The sequence below is a fragment of the Stegastes partitus genome, unplaced genomic scaffold, assembly GCF_000690725.1.
Source record: "Stegastes partitus isolate 25-593 unplaced genomic scaffold, Stegastes_partitus-1.0.2 Scaffold456, whole genome shotgun sequence".
Classification (NCBI taxonomy): Eukaryota; Metazoa; Chordata; class Actinopteri; family Pomacentridae; genus Stegastes; species Stegastes partitus.
In genome coordinates, this window is record NW_007578187.1 from 178800 (window position 1) to 201448 (window position 22649).

Below are 22649 nucleotides of genomic sequence, written 5' to 3' on the forward strand. Positions count from 1 at the left end.
AAAATGCAAAAATATAAAGCAGTAAGTTGTGAAAGCTGAAAAACAAGTAACGATGTAAAGGGTCTTGGCATGCTAATAACAATACAATAACATTAACATAACAACAGACTGCATATGACCATAAACTTTCTTTAGGTGGCATATTATTAAAATGTACACAGAGTGAATTAAATAACTTCATATTACAGCTTTAGGACACAACAAAAGGTGGTTTTAGTCAATTTCAAGTCACCTGGTTCTGTATAGAGGTATGAAAGAGTGGAATTCATTGCCGAAAAACATTCAACTCACCACTAACATAAGTCAGTTAAAAACATTAATAAAACAGCATCTATCACAGTAGAGATAATAAACTAAACTAAACCTGTTGAAAAACAGTGTTTTTTCATACCATCATGTACATCGCTGAAAAAACATCCAAATGCAGTCCTAACTGAAACAAATCGTAGCTTATCTGTTATGTTTGACATCAATGTTATGTAAGAAAACAATAAAACCATCCTGTGAGTTTAAAACATGTAACCATGGCTGCTAGCTCATAATAACCATGTCAGCTTGAACGAACCCATTTAGGATTTGCTAAAGCACTTCACAGTACAGATATTAAGTGAACTAAAGCTGCGACTGTTTACAGTAGTTATTCAGACTAAAAGGTGCAAAGTGAACACTTCCAGGGCAGAATATTGAAGTTCAGATACCAACCAGCTAGCTGAACCAGACTCGCGCATGTTTGTTTTCATGTAGCTTTACTACAATAACTGAGCTAACGTTGGCTCATAAATGTCAAGCAAGCTCGAAAACGACCACATACATGCAACTCGCGTAAAATAAATGGTTTACTGAACTTACATACGTGTAAACAGCAAGAAATTCTTACCTCCATCCACTTTTTTGGGATCCATGTTTTCAAATACGAACGGTACCTTTGACCGCCGGAAGTCCTTCGTCTTTGCTTCCTGTTTCACTTGCAGTGCCGCAGCTGTTCTGCGCAGGCGCACGCTGTTGGTACAGTGTTTTTTAAAAAGTGTCTGTGAAGGCTGTTTGCTTCAAAGCAGAGGTTAAATACAGACATTGACCTTTTAAAATATAATTAAGAAATAATTTTACCATTTTTTATTTGAATTGTCAATTTGTTGAAGATTCGTTTAACCTTAAATATCATCTTATCGTCTGTTACCATGGCAATGCAGTTGGTGCACTAATAGCTCATCTTTTTGCATCTTTTCCTGTATTTGCATCTTTTTTATTGCACAAACAGAAATTTGCTGAATCACATCTTAGGTTTTCACATTTTAACCTAGAACTGAACTGTATTAAAATCAGTTTACTAAAAACCAGCAACAACAACAACAAAAGTTAGAAGCTTCTGGAAGGCAACAAAGTTATGTTCCCTGAAACCGACCGAATCCGTTATGTCTGTACACCTATTTTCTCCAATCTCATTTGTAACAGGTATGTCTAATCTGTATGTGCTGCTGATGTTGTACAGCATCTCTGTATTTTGTTATATTTTGTTAATAAGAAAAACACACAAAAAACTGACCTCAAGTGCAGCATTGCTTTATTTCAGCTTCGGTACAGAGTGAATTTGTAGTTATGTACTTAAGCCTGGGTCCTGTTCCAGAAAGATGGTGTTTTAAAAACTCACACTCAGCACCTCTGTGGGTTCGAAACCCTTTGCTAACATGGGATCCATTAGTCCAACAGATATGTTTACAAATCTACTACAAAATCCAGTGTGCAAGGCAAATAAGCAACTCAGGTATCCTGCTTATATTAAATATCATGTAAATGTATCACTCTGCTGTTGTGTGCTGTCCATTGTAGTGTGGTGTCTGGATGTGATCAACTGTGATTGTGTTTTCTGTGTTTTTGTGCTTCTTGTCTGCCTGCAGAGCAAATTTCCCTCAGGGGACAATAAAGTTAAGTCTGAGTGATAAAGGCTGAAAGCCCCCAATAACTCAAACATAAATTATAGCAAGAGCTATCTGCTGGATCAAAAACACAAACCAGACCATGTAAACAAGTAAGCAAAGATAGCAAAGAAAAGGAAGGAGAAACAGCTTTTAAGTGTTTATTTGTTAAGGCAGCCAACTGTGTATAAAAAATAAAGTATAAATGCAGAAAACTTTAGACACAAATGGCACAAACCTACATTTTCACGGCATCACAGCAGACATCACTGGCACTTAAAGTCTATAAAGATATTTTTATGATATTAAATATCACTGTTGATCATATAGGATTTATTAAGCATCTTATACTTTCTATTGTCACAGTTTAAACACATGTAATTTACAATATTTGCAACTGGCACAAAAAATCTTGGCATATTATTTTATCCTAAGGACATAAAATTTATTTAAATGTCAATGTGGCACTTTTTAAAAAAATGTCCTTGAAACACTCAAGTTTCTTCAGCCACCATCCTCTCAATAGCAGCCCAGTCTATTTTGCTGAGGCTGCTGCTTGCGCTCAGGGAGAGATCGTCCAACCAGTCCATCCCTGAAACACCAGCTCTGGCACCATCATCCTGGTCATCCAAAAGCGCCGCCAAAACCTGGGAAACATAGAACAAAGTATGAAGATATAATGTGACAATTATTTAAAATAGTTGCAACAATACTATCTAACATTATTGTTTGCAGCAATAACACAAACTTTAACCAAATTGATGTTTAAATTAATAAACCAAAGTCCTGATTCAAGAGTAATGAATTGAGAGTGACTGAAACATTATTTTACATCTGAAGTGGTTGGATGACACAAAATTCTTGGTGAAAAACTGGCTTCTTACAGTCTTAGAGTCCTCTAGGCGCTGCAGCCTGTTCAATTCTGGACGATCCACCTCTTCTCTCTCTTCAATCCTTGACTGCTCCCTCAGGGTCCCTCTTCCTACAGCTGAAAAGCCTCTGTTCATGAACATCTTTTTCTGGTGTCCAACATGCCGTTCCTCACTCTGGCTGGCTGTGTTCAGTTTAGCGTGGCTCTTTGTGTCAGAGATCATGCCACGCCTGGTCACCTGAGACAGACGGTCCCTTGGCAAAGATGTCACTAAAACCAAAAGTCCCACAACATAAATCAGGTTTGCTAGTTGAAGACAGTCTTTCATGAAAACAATTATCTAAGTACTGTTTTGTTTTGGGTTTTTCTAACAGGTGAGAAATCGATGTAGTTCATTATGAGTAGGACACCTGGTCTATGCAGTCCCAGTCTCCTGCGATGATCCTCCGAAGGCCGCCTCTGCACATCAGCAGACTCTGGGCGAAGATGGAGCAGAGCTTGTCCTGACTGGAGCTTATGACTTCTTTTATCATCAACAGCAGCACTGTTTGTCCTAAAAAAGATATTACCTATGTTACTGTGTACGCTCATCATATTATTTCTTATATACGCGTATATACAGCATCCTGTAACAGTTTTAGGAACTTTAGATGTTAAAATTTTTGTACATGACACAATACCACCAGGGAGGCATCAGATTGGCACGAAAATAATTCTGTAGCATGTCAGTGTCCACAAACATACAACCAGAACAACAGATAATATGGACCCTCCAGAGAATGATGTTAGTTTCTTTAGTTTTTTACTGCTCTTTAAATGAAGTCTTTTTATTGCCATGGACTTTTGCATAATGCAGCAAACCAAGAAACTGAAAAAGGTTCACATGTTTTCTCACCACGATATATGCAGAATGGCTTTGGGTCTGTCAAGACTCTGATTGTTGAACACAACTGAATTGTGTCCAAAATAGCATCCTATAGTAGTCAAATTTCCACCTCATCATCCCAACACCCCCAGTTATAAAAGGAATGCTGATCGACAGGCTGATCTAATAACCAATCTGGAATTATTGATGAATAATTGATGATTAGCTCAAACGCTAGATCTGAGTACAATTATTATTTAATGAGATAAGATCCCGGTCAAGTTACTGTTGCAGAAAATACCTGTGTGTGGGCGGAGCGGAGGTCGACCGTGTGGTGGAGGTCATCGGAGGACCTTCAGTTTGTGGAGAAGTGTTCAGGGTTACAGTAGAGTTGGGAAAATCACTGGCCAAAGAATAAGCCTCACGGGTCCTCTGGTTGAACTGCTCCAGAAGCATGACCCTGTTAAATGGAAATAACAGTTTACACGTGCACGTGCATGTCCTCCGGGTATAAACAATGTAAACAGGTACATACTTCTCTTTTTCCTTTCTGGTTCTCCCAACAGTCGCTTGATTTCTGTTTGCTGATTTCTGTAGGAAGCAGGTGACCAATGTGGATTTAACATTACAAAAACAGCACAACTGGAATATCAATTATAGTAAAAAAGGCAATCATATCTCACCACTGCTGTAGAGTTACAGAAAGGTTTGCGCTCCCTCTCTCTCAGGCTCTCCCTTTGTTTTTGATACACAGCCAGTCTTTCCCTCTGCTTCCTTCTCATCCAGATCCTCAGCTCCCTCCTCTCGTCCTCCGGAAGGACTCGTTTCCGCGACATCCAGCTACTTTGCGGCTGTTCCGGCCTGCTGTAGGTCATATTTCTTTTCAGCCAGGGGATAATCATAACTGTTCCAATGCACTCGGATTTAGTAGGTACCATACCTTTGAGGGTTTGCAGTCTGTGAAGAGGAAAAATCCAAGTCGGTCGGAGATAAATAACCGTCCTTCACTAACTCATCTAAGATTTCTGCTGTATCAGATAGCCCAGTCTGACCCAGATTCTCATCTGCCCACCTAGAGATCGGCAGGTAGAGGGCAGAATATTGTAAAAGTGTGGAAGAGGAAGAAATAAAAGGTAAGAAATCCATACCACAAAAGGTGATACATCAAATGGTTGAAAGACCGCACATCTATTTAAAACTTACACATGAGATACGCCATATGCTTCAACGAACTGATCTTCCATTCCTGTAGGTGAAAGATGAAACAGTGTTTCTGAAATGAAAGAGAAAAACAATCAACATTTCCCAAAGTCTGAGAGAATTTGGTTGGACAGAAACATTAGCAGTAGCAGATAGGAGTGATTCAAATCGAATGCAGTTGTTTGCCTGTTGGTTCATTTCTGTATTTTCATTTGGGAATGTCTAAATAAATTGCATCTTTACTTGGTGGGGTGTGACGGTAGGAAGGACCAGCTTTTGGACTGTGAGGAGAAGTAGAATAATGAAAAGAAGGCTTTCTTTCAGGAACCACATATTCTTCTTCTTCTTCTTCTTCTTGATTTTCCTCTTCATAGGCATTCAGTTCAAATAAAAGCTCAGGATCAGGCTTTGGTGTCCATGCTGTTACAAAGAATATACAACTGATGTTAATTCAGTTTTTAAACAAAGATAAAAGGCCAAAAAATAACTTTATAGAATTAGTACGTATTTTTACAGGTTTTTTGAGGAACTTTTAAAAAACAATGAAATAATTTAAATAGTTTCAGGTCCTACCTTCCTGTGGGACGGACAGTCTGACGGTTTTCTTTGCCTTCACATCAGGAGCCACATCGAGGGTGAGCTTTTCAATAGTGTTCACCAGCTGCACAGAGACGCAGCAGGGAAAACAAATCTATTACATAAACAAGCCACCATGAAGGATATAAGCAAAAACAAACATGCTTATGTACCATCCTGGAGTTTGAGAAGTCATTCTCTAGATGATCTGCGATGTTCTGTAAGGCAGCCAACTGGGCATCCAGCTCTGACAGCCGGGACGAGAACCAGACTGTAGGAGTTGAAGAGGAGGCTCCACGAGGTGCAACACTTTGTTTCTTAATGGCTTGACAGATCTGAGAGTCAGACGGATCGACTATCCCAGTGTCCTGTGGAGCGATTCTTTCTGAAACTCTACTGGGCTCAATGTGGCTCAAGGAAGGAGACTCTTCTGGGATATCTAGGGAATACAAAGATATTTGGGAGATCAGATTAGTACTACAAAGCAGGCATGATTGTATCCAGAACAAAGATATAAAAATGTACAACATTCAATATAAACACATAAAAGACCTGGGTGAGAGATGTGTGTCGTCAGGAGAGCCTCTGGAGCTGGAACTGAGGGTTGCGGATCAGCGGCAGCAGCACCACCCCTTATAACTGATGTCGCAAGAACGTGGAGCTGAGCAGAAGTAGGTGAAGAAGGGCGGATGGAAGGAACATCCTGTGATCCTGCGTCGGTGCACGGCAGCAGATCTTGATGCTGCATCATGTCCTCTAGATCTAAAACACTCAAAAACTGACGGCCACCCAGATTCTGCAAGACAAAGATGACAAAACCAAGAAAAGGAGAATTTCCAATAATTAATATAACTCATTGCTAGAATGTGACAAAAGAAGTATGAGTGTGTGAACAACATGGATTAAAATGTGAATCAGTTGATGATCACTACATGAAAAAGACATACCATAACTGAACCTTGTTGAGATACTCTGTCGCTTAGACAACGCTGTACGATGTACTCAGGGCATTATTCAACTATGTAAACTGATGTATTCATAAACGTTGCCATGGTGATGGCGGTGCGCATAGACGCAGCAGCTACTTTAGGAGACAACGAAAGTGAACGTTTTGAGTGTCTTGTCTATCCCAGACGTTCATTCCGCAAAATTGCTGGTAAAATAATCCTGAAGAAATGCTCTCTCTTATCTTACCTGTACTACTGTGTGTGTACAGCAAAATGACAATAAACCTGATTTGATTTTATTTGATTTGATTTGAAACAGCTCTAGAACACACAAGCAAAATTCAGAGTGGCTAAGAGCTATACTGGTCCATATGCAGCACTGAGTTCACCTTGTACATCTGGACTCTTACCAGAATCTTCTGTGGTTCCTGTGGGGTCTCCTCGCAGTGTTGAACAGGGTTTTCATTGCACATCTGGAAATTTCCTGAACTTTGTGCTATACGGGGGGAAACACACAGTGTCACTCCAATTACATCCACATGAGAAAGCAGTGTGTTGGTCTTGCACCCACAACTTCAAAATAACTTACATTTAGAGTTACTAGCCTGGACGGATACAGCTTTATCAACCAGCATGGGAAGAGATGCTGAAAGAGAAAGAATCAAGTGTAAGATCATGTGCTCAGATTCTATTCTATGCTATTCTTGTAAAACTTGCAATTCAGCCCAATACTAAGTCACCTGGGTCTGTGTTGGTAAAAGCATCATGGCACTCTGGAGGTCGTTTACATGTGGAAGCAAAGGCGTGGAGCTCAGCTGACGTGGACATGACCTTATCCAACAATCTTTGGCCAGTCAGCAAAGGGTCTAAGGATCCTGAGGGTTAAAGAAAATCAGATCAACTGTAAATGAGACATGATAACGGTTCTAATCGTCTCATCAAGAGTTAAACATTTTACTGTGCTACACATGCCAGACTGAGGATCAGTGGCTAAATTGCTCTAAAAAAAAAAAAAGCTCCCACCTGCTCTTTCAGCAAACCTTTTAGGAACCTTTAATTTTATTGCAAGTTCAAAAGAGGCTTTTCATCCTCAATTAATTCTGCTCAACTAATTATATTGAGGATTAAAAGACACTTCAGTCCTTGACATTTCAAATGAAAAGGCATACATTTAGTAGGAGCCCTTTGGCAGTAACACAGGTGCTGTGGCAATCTTCTAAATTCAGTCACTGTAATTTGAAGCTGCTAAATGTGGGTCTTTATGTTCCCTTTCAGATGTAGGGATGTGTGCTGTATGCATTTTTGACATCTGACAAAATACATGTATATCAACTGGTAACATACATGACCTAGATTTTTGATAAAAAAAAACCTTCTGAATATACAATGTATGGATTTATCCGTGTAAAAGGTAGATGTTGTGTAATCACCAGTAATGTCTCGAGTGACCTCTTCAGCAACTGCAGGCTCTTCGCTTACAGGCACATCGACTGGCTAAATAAATATTAGAGCAAACATATGACAGTTGTGTAACAACTTCACATTTGCAAAGGACATAATACTTATTTTTAGACTTCATATTGTTTTACCTCTTGTGGAGGAATGATAGACTCATTTGGCTTGAATGTGACTTCTGGTTTTCTTGCCTTTTCCATTTTCCCTTCTCTCCTCTTCTGCCTATAAACAATACAAAGTGAGCACTGTGAGAAAAAGAATTAGCAATTTAAAAAAAGGAAACCACTGGAATTGAAACTAATATGTGATTGCCTCTTGCTGGAGTTAGAGTTGGAAGAAGTGGTCGCCCTTCTAGTGCTTTCAGCGGCTCCATCGACTCTAAGCAGCTGCAGCTGAGCCTCTTCTGCATTCTGCCTCCCCATCGCTGAAGTCAACTCTTCCACAGACATGAGACGGGTTGTTTGGGTTGAGGGAGCAGCCAGGGGCAGCATCTGTGAGACAGACAGATATCTCTAAGCAGGTATAAACCAAGATGATTTAAAATGTTAAAATGTTGAGGTAGAGGACGTACTGCTTACCATTTTTGGCCCAGATTCAATATGTAGAAGCTTGATCACAGGTGCTTCTCTCAGTGGAGCTGTAAAGACAGTAGACGGTCTGGAAGAAGATGGCAAAGGTAGTTTTGGGAAGCTGATGTTGTTGCGTGAAACAGGCTCAAAGTGCAGCAGACGAAGACTCTGCATCGGTGCCGGTGTGTGAGCTGGAAAAGAAGAAGGAAGCAGCGAGAACTCTTGACCTCTGGACTGTTCTGATGGCCAGATGTGAGGTTGAGAGTTTCTGCGAGCTGGTTCATGTGGAGGATTAAAACTCAGCTGTCTCTTTGGAACTGAAAATCCATTTCTTTTTTCTTCACCTGCCCTCTTTGAGGCAGCTTGGTGGTTGTGTTTAAGGTTCTGCTGACTGTCCTCTACAGTTGCAGGGTTTGCAGCGTGCAGCGCCTGTGGTCGCTGGGCAGGTGGATGATGTGACAGAGGAGGACGGTGGAGTTGAAGTAACTTCATGCCCAAAATTTGGGGATTGGAGTCATTTTGTATGCTGCCATTAGCAGGCACAAATGCAGGAGGACTGTGAATAGCTTGACTGGTGTCAGTAGTGGCCAGGAGTCCCTGGGAGGAGGGGATTAACCTCCTGCTCTCCCTCAGCTGGATTTCTGGTGACTCTGCCTGGACGGAGATTGGCTGCATTTCCTGCGGAAAAGAGAACACACATTCAGCCTGCTTTCACTGTGATCTAAGGATTTATTTATACAGAAAGACAATTACTCACATTTGAGGAGAGCATTTTTCAAATACCTGATAGTTGACTGCTGCACCACTGGCATTGGAGGGGAGACTCGTGTTGTTGTGATACTGGTTGCCTGCTGAAGAGGATTTTGCTGAGCTTTGCATAGCAGGCTGAGCTGCAAACATACATGCAGGGGTCTGACTGAGCTGAGAGTTGTTGGATGCTGAATTTGGCACAGATGCTTCAACTTGAGGTGCCGCAGAGCTGGGAGTTTGAATGGGCAAGGCATTTGGTTGAGGGATGAACCTGGTATTGAAAGACGATGGCACATTAGGGTGTGAGGAGTTCATGTCAGCCTGGGCCATCGAAAAGCTCTGTTGGGCGAGTTGTAGGTTGGAAAATGAAGCTCCCAAAACTTCCATCAGACTCATGTAGTTGATATTCTGCAATGAAGAACAAATGCAGGTAAGAGTCAGTGTACTATTTCAAAACCTTTACTTTTGGTCAGTGTGTTCTTACCTGAACCAATCTGAACAAGTCTTCACCCAGACGGTGTCTCATTGCTGGAGTCTGGGCGGTCGATGGCTGACTGGCGGTTGTAGAATCCACAGCGGGTGCATCAGCCGTGGAGCTTTGTGCCTGAGGGGCTGGAGGATCTACAGCAGGGTTGGGGACCAGCGCGGGAGCCGAATCAGAAAGTTCTGCATGAACTGTAGCCTTAGGCTGGATGGTGGGAGGAGCAGGGGGCTCTGGGTCTGGAGGACTACGTAGGCTTCCAGCATAACTGTGGCTTAAACAAAAACAGACAAGTTCAGCATCCAGTTTCTGCAACAATTATCATATGTTTTTGGGTTTGCTTTTACCACCAAAATGTGGAAATAACTCAGCAGGTTTTATGTTTTATATTTCTAACTTATGGGTTGGTGTTAAAGAATGAAAGTTAACTACAACTATAGTTAAAATCTTACATTATAAGACATAAAATATTAAAGAATTATGCAATAATTGACAAGCTTCTGCTATAATTTCAACAATAATGTGTTACATCAATAGCGCTCCCTCAGGAAAAACATTTACACCTTCATATACATAAGTACTTATTTACAATCCAAAGCTTACATAGAGGTGGAACTGGACATGTCTTCAGCTTTTTCTGAGTTGTCTAGGTCTGCAAGCTTTAAACTCTGGAGATGAAAAACAACAATTATTTGTGTCTCTTGACAACCTCAACAATACATACGAAGGCCAGAAATATTAAGTGGTAACATTAACCGTTTCCGGTGTGCAGATGTTTCCAAAGATGCTCCCTTTGGAACCAGAAGACGACACATCCAAGACCTCACTGTCGCTGCATTTGCCTGCAAATATCAGATGCATGAATTAATGTTCTATGAAACAAGGTTCTGTATGGCAGCAACTTTGATGACCGTTATAATTTAGTATCACACCTTCTTTTTCAGGCGTAACATCCAAGTCATCCAGAGGTGCTTGTTGTGAACTGGATTGTCTCTGCTGAGAATCCAAGGTCAGCTGAGAGAGTTGCTGGTCAGTAGGGAGAGGCGTCCTGTTGAATGTCAACTCTTCTGGTTCATCTGTGCACGAACCACTGCATGGAAACAAATCACGTATAAATTCAGGAGATTATTGCATACAGAGTACAATTACAAAAGAGAATGCAGCAAATACAAATTCAGCAGAGGCATGCATTCATGTTTTTACTGCCCATGTACTATCACCATCTATCTAGTTGCTGTGATAATGGCTGAAATACAAATGTTCTGTTTCTTAAGCAAAGATTTAACAATCTCTGATAACCCATACAAGCACTGTCCACACAAAATCCAGTTCTATATACTGAACAAGACTTATCTCTTGAAGTCCAGATTCCATTTGCCCACCTACATTCTGAAACGTATTGCATGCTTGACTGGCTCAATAAAAACCTCCTCTGTGTGTATGTGTTTACAGCTCATGGGCCACTCACATGGATAGTTCTTCTTGCTGTTGATTGTGATCGAAACCAGTGATGGGAGTGTTGGCTGATGCAGGGTAGCCTGTATCCACACTGCTCTCTCTCTCCAGTTTCCTGTCCACCTCAGGCTGCAGCACAGGGGCTATGGTCAGTTGCATTTCTGGAACTTGGATGTGGGCACTGTAGCAGTCAGTCCCGAGTAAAGCAGTGTACTTGTACTCCAGCAAACTGAGGGAAGTGAGGATGGCAGGTGCTGAGGCTTTGACACGAATCACGACCCCTTCATCAGCTGCTCCCCCAACTCCTCCTCCTTTATCTTTCTTCTTTTTACCATGGTGTCCCAATAGAACCCTTCTGTCCGCCCAGCGTACCATCCACTCCAGCAGCCTGCCCAGCTTTGGATACTGAGCCTCTAATTTAGGATCCAGGCCCTGCTGTAATTCAGGCAGAGCTTCTACAGACATTGAGGAGCCAAATATGAAGCTCTCTGATGGCTTCCCGGTGTTAAAGGCACTTTGAATAGGACTGGTTCCAGAACCAAAAGCCTCTACTTTTTGGTCTGAAGGCGCACTGCTTTGCTGTCGGAGGCCAAACAAACCATTTTTCCTCCCAGTTCTCCATCCAGGATGAGAGCTGACAGAAAGGCTGGTCCTGGATAGCGGAGTTTCACTCCAGACGGAGGAAGTTTGCCGCTCAGGAGATGCAGCTTCTTTTGAAGGCTTGTAGCAAGAGCCAGCTCTGAACACTGGAGGGTCATTGCCCACATGTTTTCTCGCGGGATGGCGCCCATCTCGTTGACGGCGTTGCATCGTGGTGAGCACGTCAAAGGCGAGAGAATGCAACTCTCTCTCCCTCAGCTCAGAGCAGAAGCCCTTCAGCAAAGGAAGTTCGCTGACTGAGTCCCCTCCACCAGTGCTGTCCTTCTCGAGCACATAGCTGAGGAAGAGCTCCAGGAAATTCAGATACTCCTCATCCTCCAGCTCAAACTCCCAGGTGCCAACCACTGGCGGTGAGGGCTGCTCCTTCTTCTTGTCATCGCCTCGGTGACCTTCCTCTTTAATGACACTTTCGATCTTAACAGCTGTCTTCTTTGCATGGCCTTTGTGTTTTAATTTTTTAGCACTTTTGCGGCTGAAAAGAACAACACAAACTGGAAAATAAGCCACAACACAGACACATGAGACCACATTGAGGGCAATGCTGACATTTCATGCTGGCTACCTGGTCGTGGCTCTGCAGTGCTGCTCAGGTGAGATGGCCTCAGATGTATTCTCCGCTGTGTCTCCGTCACTGCACACTGGAGGGAAGCCGTATTCAGTTAAGGTGCTGGTGCTCAAGCTCGTACCCAGTGACAGTTGTCTCAACATGGCCATCCCATGTTTGCTTCCCCTGTCCTCCTCTTCCTCTTCTTTCTCCCACAGATGAAGCACAGGGGGGCCCAAGTGCCTCCGCAAGCGTGCTAGATGTTTTCTCCTTTGCCTGAATTTGTCTTGAATCACAATCATCATCAACTCGTTCTCATCCTCTTTGTCCCCTTCTAGACAACAGACAGAATAATGCAGAGTGACTATCAAATTAGCCTGCAGTGATAACATGTAACGAGGTCTAGTTAAGGAAAAAGAACTCATGTTACGACCTGGCAGAAGGATTTTTGGGAGTCATTACAACTTTCAGAAATAATAAAATGCCTACAGTTTTCATTACATTATCTACAGAATTTTACAGTTTTAGCAATAATAAAACATAGTCATCACATGAGTACAAAAGAATCCTGTACTGCATTTCAAAGCAACTTGATAATGAACAGAAGTGTTTTTTACCGAGCACACTGCATAGCCTCAGTCTCTGCAGTAGTGAATTGTACTTTTCTCTCAAAGGGACTCTGACAGACTCCTCGTCCTCAGGGAAGGCTCGTACCAATGTGTCTGCAACCTAAGAAGAAGAACAGCCAAGGATAAAAAATTTACTCACTCAAAGTCAGCTTGTTTTACCTTAAATGTGTAATTAGGGGAGGAAATGTCACCAGAGACACCGGCGGCAGTTGGGACACGAGGCTGAGCAGCACGTCCTGAAGGATTTCCTCGGCATTGAGGAAGCGACAAAATGGCAGAAAACGACAGGCCCAGCGGAGAGCGTCGACACAGGCAGACTTCACTTCTGCATCACCGGACATCTAAGTGATAAAAATACACATTAAAAAAATTTGCAGTGCATCCGTGGCTGAGGAGAATTATACATTAACATGTCACATTCTTAAACAAAAATATAGTACCTGTTCATCTCCACCGTGCTGTCTGGCTGCCTGATATCTCCTGCAGCAAATGGAGAGCTGGTCCCTGACGTGAAGCATCCAGCATAAAGCACACAGCTCCCTGAAGCAGACTTATATAGAAACATATTAAATAAATATAATCTGAAATTAGATAGTTGATTAAGACGTTGACAACGCACTACGAGTGGAATCTTACTAATAGTCTGAATGGTGTCAGGGTCCAGGTGACCGTCTTTATTAGGCCCCCGTCTGAAGAATCCATGACGAGTCATAAACCTCATCAGTCCCTCAGGGAACGCCTTTTCCTCTTCAACAGCTGATGGATAGCAATACTTCTTCTTGAGCTGAAAACACAGCAGATATTTGCACTGTTTAAGACAACATGGTAAAATGTAATCAACATCTTCACTGTCAGGAGGTTACAGGCATATTTGTAGTCTATCCTGCAGGACACGACCAACCGATCTGTCTGTTTTTATTCTAATTTCCTATTTGCATGATGAACCAATGAAGATGTAAGCAAGAAAAGCAAAGAAACAATCTGTTGTTCTAAGAGGACTGTAGATTTAAACATATCCTTTGTTTATTAAGACTGAAATTTTTAGCTCTGTTAGCAACATTTAAAGGCTTTTAAGCCTCTCATTAAATCAAATAAAAAACTCTTAAACCATGTAAGGAAATACCTTATATAGCAGGTGTCTGGCACGGCGCAGGTGGCCGACGTACCACTGGGCAGCAGGATAGCAACAATGACCAGATCTCAGGAGTAAGAGCAATCTCTGGAGAACCCCAGACACTTTGTGTCGGCACGCAACTTCTGAAAACTGCATCAATGTCCCGATTTGGTCCTAACCAGAGACGCAGAAAACATTTAATTACAGAGTTCACACATAAGTGCACTATTCTCCTGTGTCTGACAGTTGATCTTCTATTACTGTACCTGTGTGTTGGGTGAAGGCTGCGGGCAATAGAGTGGTGGGGAAGGCAGGTACAGTCCAGTAGGCACCAAAGCAGGCAGGGAAGAACACAGGTCTTTGGCTGTTTCCATCAAGGAAGACAATGGGGAGGACATAACATTCACTCTCGCCATGACTGATGCCTTCAGAATCTCCTGTATGGAAACCTGTAACAAATCAAAGTCTTCTCCTTCCAAAGGATCTAGAAAGAGGAGTAGAAACAACACCCAGATAAACATTTAAGGCTTCTATGTACATTAGAATCACCCTGAAGTTCTCAGGTCTCACTAACCTGTAAAGCTCTTGTCACCATCTTTATCTGAGCACTCTTTGGAGTCAGCCTTGTTATCAAGAAGACACTCCAGTTCAGCCTGAAAAATGCTTTCTGGCTCTAAGGTTGTTGGCAGGTGGAGTTCTCTCCTCCTGAGCCTGTCAAAAAAGATGTCATGATTATAAAGTCGGTTAAAGTCTGAAACTGAATTTAAGGCATTCTAGTTGTTCTACTTGTCGATTCTATGTTTTCAAACTGACCGAGTGAAGTCTAGATGGTCAGTGCAGTAGCTGGTATAGGCCAGGCTCAGAGACACGGCTGTCTTCCAGTCCCCCAGGTGATAAGCCAACCACACCGTCTCAGGAAGCAGACCTCCTATCAGGAGCAGGTCCTGGGCATAGTCCACCGTCCACACTTCTGACAGATGCTGCTGTCGAACTGCTTTAGCCACCTCTTCCTGGCACAGCGGCATCAAACGCCCAACACTGGGAGCTGAGAGAAGAAAAATTACCAAACAGCAGACTTCAAGAAGAAACCATCAGCTGACAAATATGTTTTGGAAACACACCATGAGGTAGATGTAACGGAGGCAGCGGGGCCACATTGTGAGGAGGCAGGATGTAGAGCGGTTGGTTGGTGAAGTAAGAGGCCATGAATCTGCCCAGGGTCTGAACCACTGCACAGGCTGCATCGCTGTGGAGGTCCATCGGCAGCCATAAGCAAGGAAGAGAATCCGCTGCAGGGCACACAGACAGGCGTGATAAATAACATGTCTTCAGTTCACAGTGACATAGACTTGTTGTGTAATTAAGCCAGATTTATGGTCGGTCCAAACTGAACGTCACATGGTCGAGTAGCGTTGGAGCACCGACTGACCTCTGCCTTTCTGATAATTACAAACCATCAATTCCACATTTACTCTCTTCACGCCATGACTGGCTACATATGTGGAGGTAGAAGAGGAGCGGGGAAATGTATTTCTCTTCATATCTCTCTTTCATTTGTGACATTTTTCATCCGTACAACCCAATGCCACGCTATTAATGTCTCGATAGAAAGACCAGCTGAAAATGTGTGCCTTCATCCCGTCTCCCTCCCTCAACCTTTTTATGGCAGCTGGCCTTTCACTGGAAATTACTATTCAACACATTTGACTGCCAACACGGTCGGAAAGCGCGTCTTAAATTCTGGAACAATATAAAGCAGCTGTTACTCTATCAGAATGGAATAAAGACAGACCTACAGTATATGCATGGTTGACATATTTTTTTTATGCTGCATAGTTCCAGGCATGAGATCATTTCTGGTGTAATACTGTTGATCACAATGGAGCAAAATTCTAATTTATAGCACCTGAAAGGATTAATTCCTTGCTGACTGATTAGTGCCAGAAGGATTAGCACCTCCCCCATATACCACATGTATAATGCAAAATGTAAATTAAAATGGAATGGGAATACATTAAATGCATCAAGATCAAGAAGAGACACCGTTAGCCAAAAACTCCAAAGACCTCCCATCTTATGCAGTCAACAAAACAACTCAACCTGTACCTAATATACTGGCTTGTGAGAAGTGAACTCTGCCTTATAAAGATATTTCTGAACTAAACATAAGACATTCAAACACACGGTACAGTGTTTTCTCAGTACTCCATCATGTGTTTGTATTACTCTGACAGGAATGCATGATATTGTGTTGGGGGTTTTTTTAAACTCATTTTTGGCCAATTGCCAGTACTACTTTTTTTTCACTTACTTCCAGACAACATCAAGTCTCTCCTTTAGTAGAATTAATAAATTCTTAGGCCTATCTCACCGTGATAACCCACTGGCAGGTGCAGACAGAAAATATACTGCTTTTCAGATATACACATTCACATTCAGCAAAATAATGAAACTACTTATACCAGATTAGTTTTGTGCAATATTTTCAGATGAAACAGTAAACATTAAGCTTGACAGGTGCTATCTGCTTGACAGTGTTCATTCTGGGTTGATGCCAGAGTTTCATTTTAAATCCTTTATCATCTGATACCGATAGCACTGTGCATCCCTTTTCTCTGATGTTATTAACCGTAAAAGATCTATTTACAACTTGATTTCATAAACTAATTCAAACTCCAACACTGAGGAATTATTGACAAAGGCTAACCTGTCGTATTGTCCTTCTGGAGTCCAGCCCTGTGCAGTATTAGCTGGGCCATGTGGTCCCCCAATTCCTGGGCTTCTCTTAGACGGTACTGTGATAACAGACTATACAGGAGTGCCAGACAAAGCCGAGTCTCCTGGAAGACACTACGATCACAGCCTGATGGAAAGACATATGAAAATTATGAATAAATGTCATAAATGTCAGACTGAACTTGATTATATTTAACATATTATTGTACTTTCATGTAAAACTGAAGCCATCATACTTACTTTTGTTAATTTCTTCACAAAGTTGTAACCGCCATGTATCTGCACTTTTCGGGTACGAGCCACACAGGAAAAGATGTTCACCTGAGTAAACCAGACGTACATTTCAAGCTAAACAACAACAATTATCTACTCATATTCACACACAATTAGCTTATCCTGCCATTTGAACCACAGTGAAATTACTCTGCAGCAACTCTTTGTTTAAAACTAATCATGATATGAGCATCCAAGATGAAAAATGGAGAGGGTGAGCTAAAATACCTAAAGAGATATCAATTCTACCCCCACAGTTCATTTTTTCCATCTCCCTTTACGCATAAAACTAAACAAAGTCACTGTTTCATTTCGTTCCTATAGCTTGCACCAGAAGCGCAGTAACATAAGTAATTCTTTATTGTCAGACCTGGGTAACTCAGCAGTGCAGGACCCTCCTCTAGCCTTTCTCCTGCAGCCTGCAGAGCTGTCTGGATCTGCGACATGATGACAGACAACTGTTGTTCTTCCTCCTCCCAGCCATCACAGCCTTTAAAACTTTTTAGTTCTTCCATATACTTCTGGGTGATATTGTACAGCAGCTGCCAAACTCCCAACAATCTGGCCGAACAAAGAAAAGCACCACTCCTGTTAGCCTTGTATCAAAATGATCCGTGACATGAGATTCAGTGGCTAAGGTTAACATCTGCTGAAACAGCCTTTTGTGCAAAATAACTGATGTACAAAATGGGAAAAGAGACTGTCCCTACCTGCTGGATGGTCTCTGGGGAACAGGACTAGCCTGTTGCACAAAACTGGATTTCTCTTCCTTTTCATCCTGCAGCAGAGGCACATAGTACACATCAGAAGGCAAGAGCTGAGGTGGCTGGGAAGGATTTTCTTTCTCTGCAGAGGACCAGACAGTCCTGAGCTGCAAGCTGTAAGTGTGGTCAAGAGAATCAGACACCAGCTGCAAGACGAACATGACTCTGGATAGACTTTGAGATGATAGGTGACAGTCACTGGTCTGGTAGGAGTCAGGGTGAGGGGTCAGCAGGAGGCGTACTATCCGTTTACTGAACTCCACCATCAGCCCCAAGCAGCGTGGCCCTTCTGAGGGAGTGCTATCCCAGGGGAGGAATGACAGAAGGGCTTTGATGAGGTGCAGGAGGCTCTTTTCTCCAGTCTGGACCGCCGAGCTGGGCATCAAATGAAGTAAAGCAGCAAATCGCACCACGCAGCGGAGCGTATGCTTCAGCAGACGAGCTCTGTGCTCCACAGCATTTCCTAGAGACAGGCCAAAAGCCCAGGCCGTTAGCAGCCTACTCTGGATCTTTCCAAGTCTACGGTGAAGAGGAGTCTTCCTGTCTGTTTCAACAAAGTCTCTTTCATAATCTGGGCTTGGGTCAGTGTGTGTGTCCAGGGCATGGAGTGTATCAAACATTGAGGCAAACTCCAAACGACCACCATCCTCTGCATGAGAGCCAGCAGGAAGTCCGTCTACATCGGAGTCTTCCTCAAAGAAAGCCTAGGAAACCAGACACATAAACAAAAGATTAAAATCACCTTCACGACTGAATCAAGCAGCTGATACAGCAGTTGTGACACTTTATAGCTTAGTGTCTTGCCATTATTTTCACATTAAATCTAAAACTATAATTTACTATCTAATGCTATTTCACAGACCTGTACGCTTTCAAGAAGCTCCCTGGTGCCACCTAATGTCTGCTGGTCCAACAGGAAAGGAGGCAAAGTGGATCCATCTGCTGAAATGACCGAGTCTGTGGTGTTGGGCCCACGCATAACAGTTGATTTGAACTCTTCCAGGCTGCTGTCCAGATTCAAGCAAGACACTGACTCCAGCCATGCCTTCACATGCGTCTGAAAATAACAAATGTGAAAAAACTGTATTGTTAGGAATAGTCCTCCAAAAAGAACATACTGAGACCAACGCTCAGGAAGAGCTCTGCTCCTACTTCTAGAAGTCCCTGCTTGATCACCTGTGATTTATCCAGTATCCGGCTGGCCTTCTCCAGATCCTTGCTCGTGTCCTTTAGAAGCGTTTTCAGCAACAGGGCAGGAGAACAGGACCTGTCTTGCACCCTCATAACCGTGGCCATGTAGCCATCAGACACAATGAAATACATCAGTCGTGGATGCCAAGTCACAGAGTACCGCTGCCTCAGGACGTCCCGCACAGACATGCTAGAGCTGGAGAGAGAGGCCTCCGCTTTGCCTGCAGACACTGGCGGCCTATTGTTGGTGCAAAAACAGAAATTCTTTTGTCAGTGAGAGTAAAAAAAGATGGAATGGAACATGACACATTTCACACTGGAGCTTATGAGAATGCAAATGTGTTCCCAAATAAGTGAAAAACTTCTAATATGCAGAAAAGCTTTCATTTAAAGTGTACCGGTATGTGACCAGAGGGTGTAGCGGTAGGAAGTTTGCAGGCCCAAAGTCAACGTTACAGCCAGAGCTCGTTAGAGTGAGAAGCTCCCCAAGGCGAGCCAACATAAGAAGGGAGCCTCTCTTCAGAACACAGGCCAAGAAAAGGCCTCCGGGTGACCAGCTGACACTGCCCACCCAGTAGGACCTGAAAGAGAGGATATGTAAAGACACTTCATAAACAAAGGCATTCTCCCCAACAGCTTGAGATGATGTAACACAACCAAGGACACTCATATTCACACCTACGGACAATTTTAGAATCACCAATTAATCACAACATGTTTTTGGACTGTGTGGGAGGAAGCCGGAGAACCCGGAGAGAACCCACGCTGCACGGGGAGAACATGCAAACTCCATGCAGAAAGATCCCAGGTGTCCTCAACGGGACGCGAACCAGGGACCTTCTAGCTGCGAGGCAACGGTGCTAAACACCGAGTCACCTTGCAGCCCGTGTCATCATTCAGTGCTTTGTACTTCTTATATATTTCATGTAGCGACAATTTAATCACTGATCTTTGCCTCATTGAAACAGATGACAAGCTATACTTTCTGACTGCTGCACTTCATAAATCATACACACTGACCTTATATATTTTGCAGGGATCTCCATTTTTTTGCTTCCACATCCTCCAAGGCCACTTGATATTGACACAAAATTCTGTGTGCTCACGAAGAGGACCTGCGTAGCCTGCATTACAAAACAAGAAACACACATTCTGATTCACGTTTCTGAACTTATTTTGGTGTTTAAAAAAAAAAAAAAGAAGAAAAAACAGAGAGGTCAGACGCTCACCTTTGGCTGCCTCTGGTTCAGGACGACGGCTAACAGTCGGCCGTCTGGGGAGATGGCTGGCACCAAGGCGCCTCTGGACTTCACTGGTTGGCAGGGTGGGGTGAGACGAGACATGGGGTACGTCTTGGTGGCCCACTGTATGCTGTATCCCACAGAACTGCAAAAAAACGTGTAATTTTAGCTGCAATAATGACCAGGGAGTCCTGACTGTTACGTAGACCTGCTCACTCACCCCACTGTCACATGGCACTCTTTCCACTGGATTTTAAGGCAGGTGATGATAAGCTTCTTCCCAGACATGAAAACAAAGGCTGACACGCAGGTATCACCCATAACCTGAGAGAATTTGGAGAAAGACAAAATAAGATATAAGGCTTATAATAAATAAGAACAAATTAGTAGGTTTGTAAAGCTGTCCAGCTGACCTCTGTCTTAACAAAGATGGTGTGCTGGGATGCTTCTTTGTCTTGTGAAGAAGGTAAAATGGTATCTTCAAGGGGCTGTATATACGCCCAGTGTCCCTTAACTGGGCCATCTCGCAGTCCTGTTAAATCTCTCGCATCCAGACACTCCCATAGGAACACTTGCCCAGTTATGGCTACCAGGACAACACGCATCCCGTCCCATGAAACCTGGAGAGACAACTTTGTGGAACCTCCTGTGAAAATACACAGACAATGATTTGATAATATTTCATGCACAGACCACATCGCCCCACAAACACCCACCCACAATCTGCAGCCATTATTAAATCCAGGACAAAGAAGTACCTTTACATCAACATTGCATCCTTTCACATTTTACAAGCAGATACATATTGAGTTCTTAGAATTTATATATCTATACATGTTACTGTCCACACAAGTCATCAAAAACTATGCAAACTGATCACAAATTAAACCAGCCAGCTTGTCAGCCCCCTAGTTAACCATGTCTCTCTCTATATGATACATACCTTGAGCAGAAGTAATAATCTGAACAACTTCTGGGACAGCTGCAGCGGTTTTCAACAAATCTTTATCCCTGTTCCACAGAAACAGTTCTCCTGAGACCAAAAGTCCGCAAAGCCACATCCCTGAAAACAATCAGAATCAGCTTCATTGGCCAAATGTGCACACATACAAGGAATTTGACTGTTTTTTTCTTTGCTTTCAAATTACTTACATAAAAACACATGTACATTTAAACAAGGGCAGCAGGATAAAGAAGTGTTTAACTACTACACATATGTGCAAACAAGCATATTTAAAGAAAATTCAGTAGATTCTGGTGATAGGAATATACACACAGTTATTAATAAAACAGGATTATTGACACTTTATATACCTGAAGTAGGTGGACAACAGTGCAATAGAGCAACATGAATGTTGCTGGCATGAAATATTAATAGCAATATACAGTATGTACGGTGGTTCAGGGTTAACAATTTTTTTAAAAGAGTTGTTCTTGTCACTGATTTAGTTGTACCTTAGAGTGAAAGTCTGTACAAAGAAACTGTTTGTGTGTCTGGTTGTTTTGGCATTCAGTGGTGCATAGAAACAAGGGATCAAGCAACATATGCTCAAATTGGCAATGCTGATTTGTTTTGGGTTTCCACATTAACTCACCATTGTGGGATGAGGCCATTGTCACCACGCTGTTGAGCAAAGGATGCAGTTTAGGTGTTCTCTTCTTGGTGCGACCAGACACCATGTTGATCTCACTGATCCGTTTGTCATCTAACAGGAACACCGACTCCTTCTCCTGGGAAGGACCGACACAGATTTACATTCAGTTTAACTGTGTTATTGACATCAAACGTTTAGTGTCACCAGTTTTCTCTTTCCTATGAATCATCTGCTCACCTGGCCAAGCCAGCAGAATCGCGGCCATGGTTTCTTCCGTTTGATGCTGGATGACAAAACAACCTCCAACTTCAGCTCCATGTTTAAACGGCAGCATCAGTTCTTCCTGGTGGTTATGCATTCAGGAGGGGTTCGACGACACTAAAAGGACCCAGCAGGACTTTATAAATCTGAAGGCTGGCTAGCAAGCAGCACGGTTATTAGCTGCAATGAAAACATTCTGATTTGCTGCATAGCTAGGGACACATACCATCCTTAAACATGCTGTAAAATCATTCTACACTTACGACAATAACTGACACGAGCTGACATTGTTAATGTGCCGTGTTGTTAGATGAACACATCCATCCTCTGAACCGTTAACGCGCAGTTACCTAGCGTTAGCCTCCGAGCTAATTTGGCTCAATACGGGGAGAGTTCGTCCGTTAAAAAGGCCTCACCTGAGTATTTCAGCTGCTTAGTCTGCACCAGCAGGTAATGTTCGCGTCAAATGTTTGCGAGAATGTCAATATAACTGCGGCTTTTGGGTGTTATATGGTAGATAATCCTGAAATGTTTCGAAACTCCCTCCGCTTCAGTAGCC

At 42.7% G+C, this 22649-nt stretch overlaps 2 protein-coding genes across 3 annotated transcripts in view; both read right to left on the reverse strand.

Annotated features, from left to right (window-relative positions):
* The window catches only part of wdr70 (WD repeat domain 70), a 49593-nt gene extending 39990 nt beyond the window's left edge, over positions 1 to 9603 (reverse strand). Inside the window, exon 1 of one of the 2 annotated variants that reach the window (XM_008286473.1) lies at positions 9593 to 9603. Coding sequence is in view for 1 of the 2 variants with exons in the window: in XM_008286472.1 (XP_008284694.1) it covers positions 878 to 902 (25 nt within the window). In the remaining variant the exon portion in view is untranslated. Of the gene's footprint in view, positions 1 to 877; positions 925 to 9592 lie in introns of those variants that run through there. The other variant, XM_008286472.1, reaches the window with a different exon arrangement.
* Positions 2061 to 22623, reverse strand: cplane1 (ciliogenesis and planar polarity effector 1). Its single transcript, XM_008286471.1, has 50 exons — positions 22507 to 22623; positions 22067 to 22207; positions 21830 to 21965; positions 21178 to 21297; positions 20648 to 20880; positions 20455 to 20558; positions 20223 to 20379; positions 20014 to 20117; positions 19392 to 19574; positions 18979 to 19231; positions 18665 to 18859; positions 17749 to 18506; positions 17409 to 17599; positions 17006 to 17086; positions 16737 to 16892; positions 15151 to 15318; positions 14843 to 15074; positions 14604 to 14740; positions 14296 to 14513; positions 14039 to 14203; positions 13552 to 13699; positions 13356 to 13465; positions 13107 to 13256; positions 12904 to 13015; positions 12305 to 12620; positions 11096 to 12214; positions 10560 to 10717; positions 10384 to 10469; positions 10231 to 10295; positions 9631 to 9901; positions 9180 to 9554; positions 8406 to 9074; positions 8140 to 8318; positions 7962 to 8049; positions 7803 to 7866; positions 7113 to 7247; positions 6962 to 7018; positions 6783 to 6868; positions 5978 to 6221; positions 5599 to 5864; positions 5423 to 5510; positions 5093 to 5269; positions 4853 to 4922; positions 4590 to 4721; positions 4333 to 4513; positions 4185 to 4240; positions 3951 to 4109; positions 3195 to 3337; positions 2798 to 3054; positions 2061 to 2560 (listed from the first exon to the last, which is right to left on the reverse strand). The coding sequence occupies exons 2-50, from the start codon at positions 22145 to 22147 to the stop codon at positions 2408 to 2410; spliced, it is 9786 nt and encodes a 3261-aa protein (XP_008284693.1). The 5' UTR covers positions 22148 to 22207; positions 22507 to 22623; the 3' UTR covers positions 2061 to 2407.
* Between the last annotated feature and the right edge of the window lie 26 nt (positions 22624 to 22649).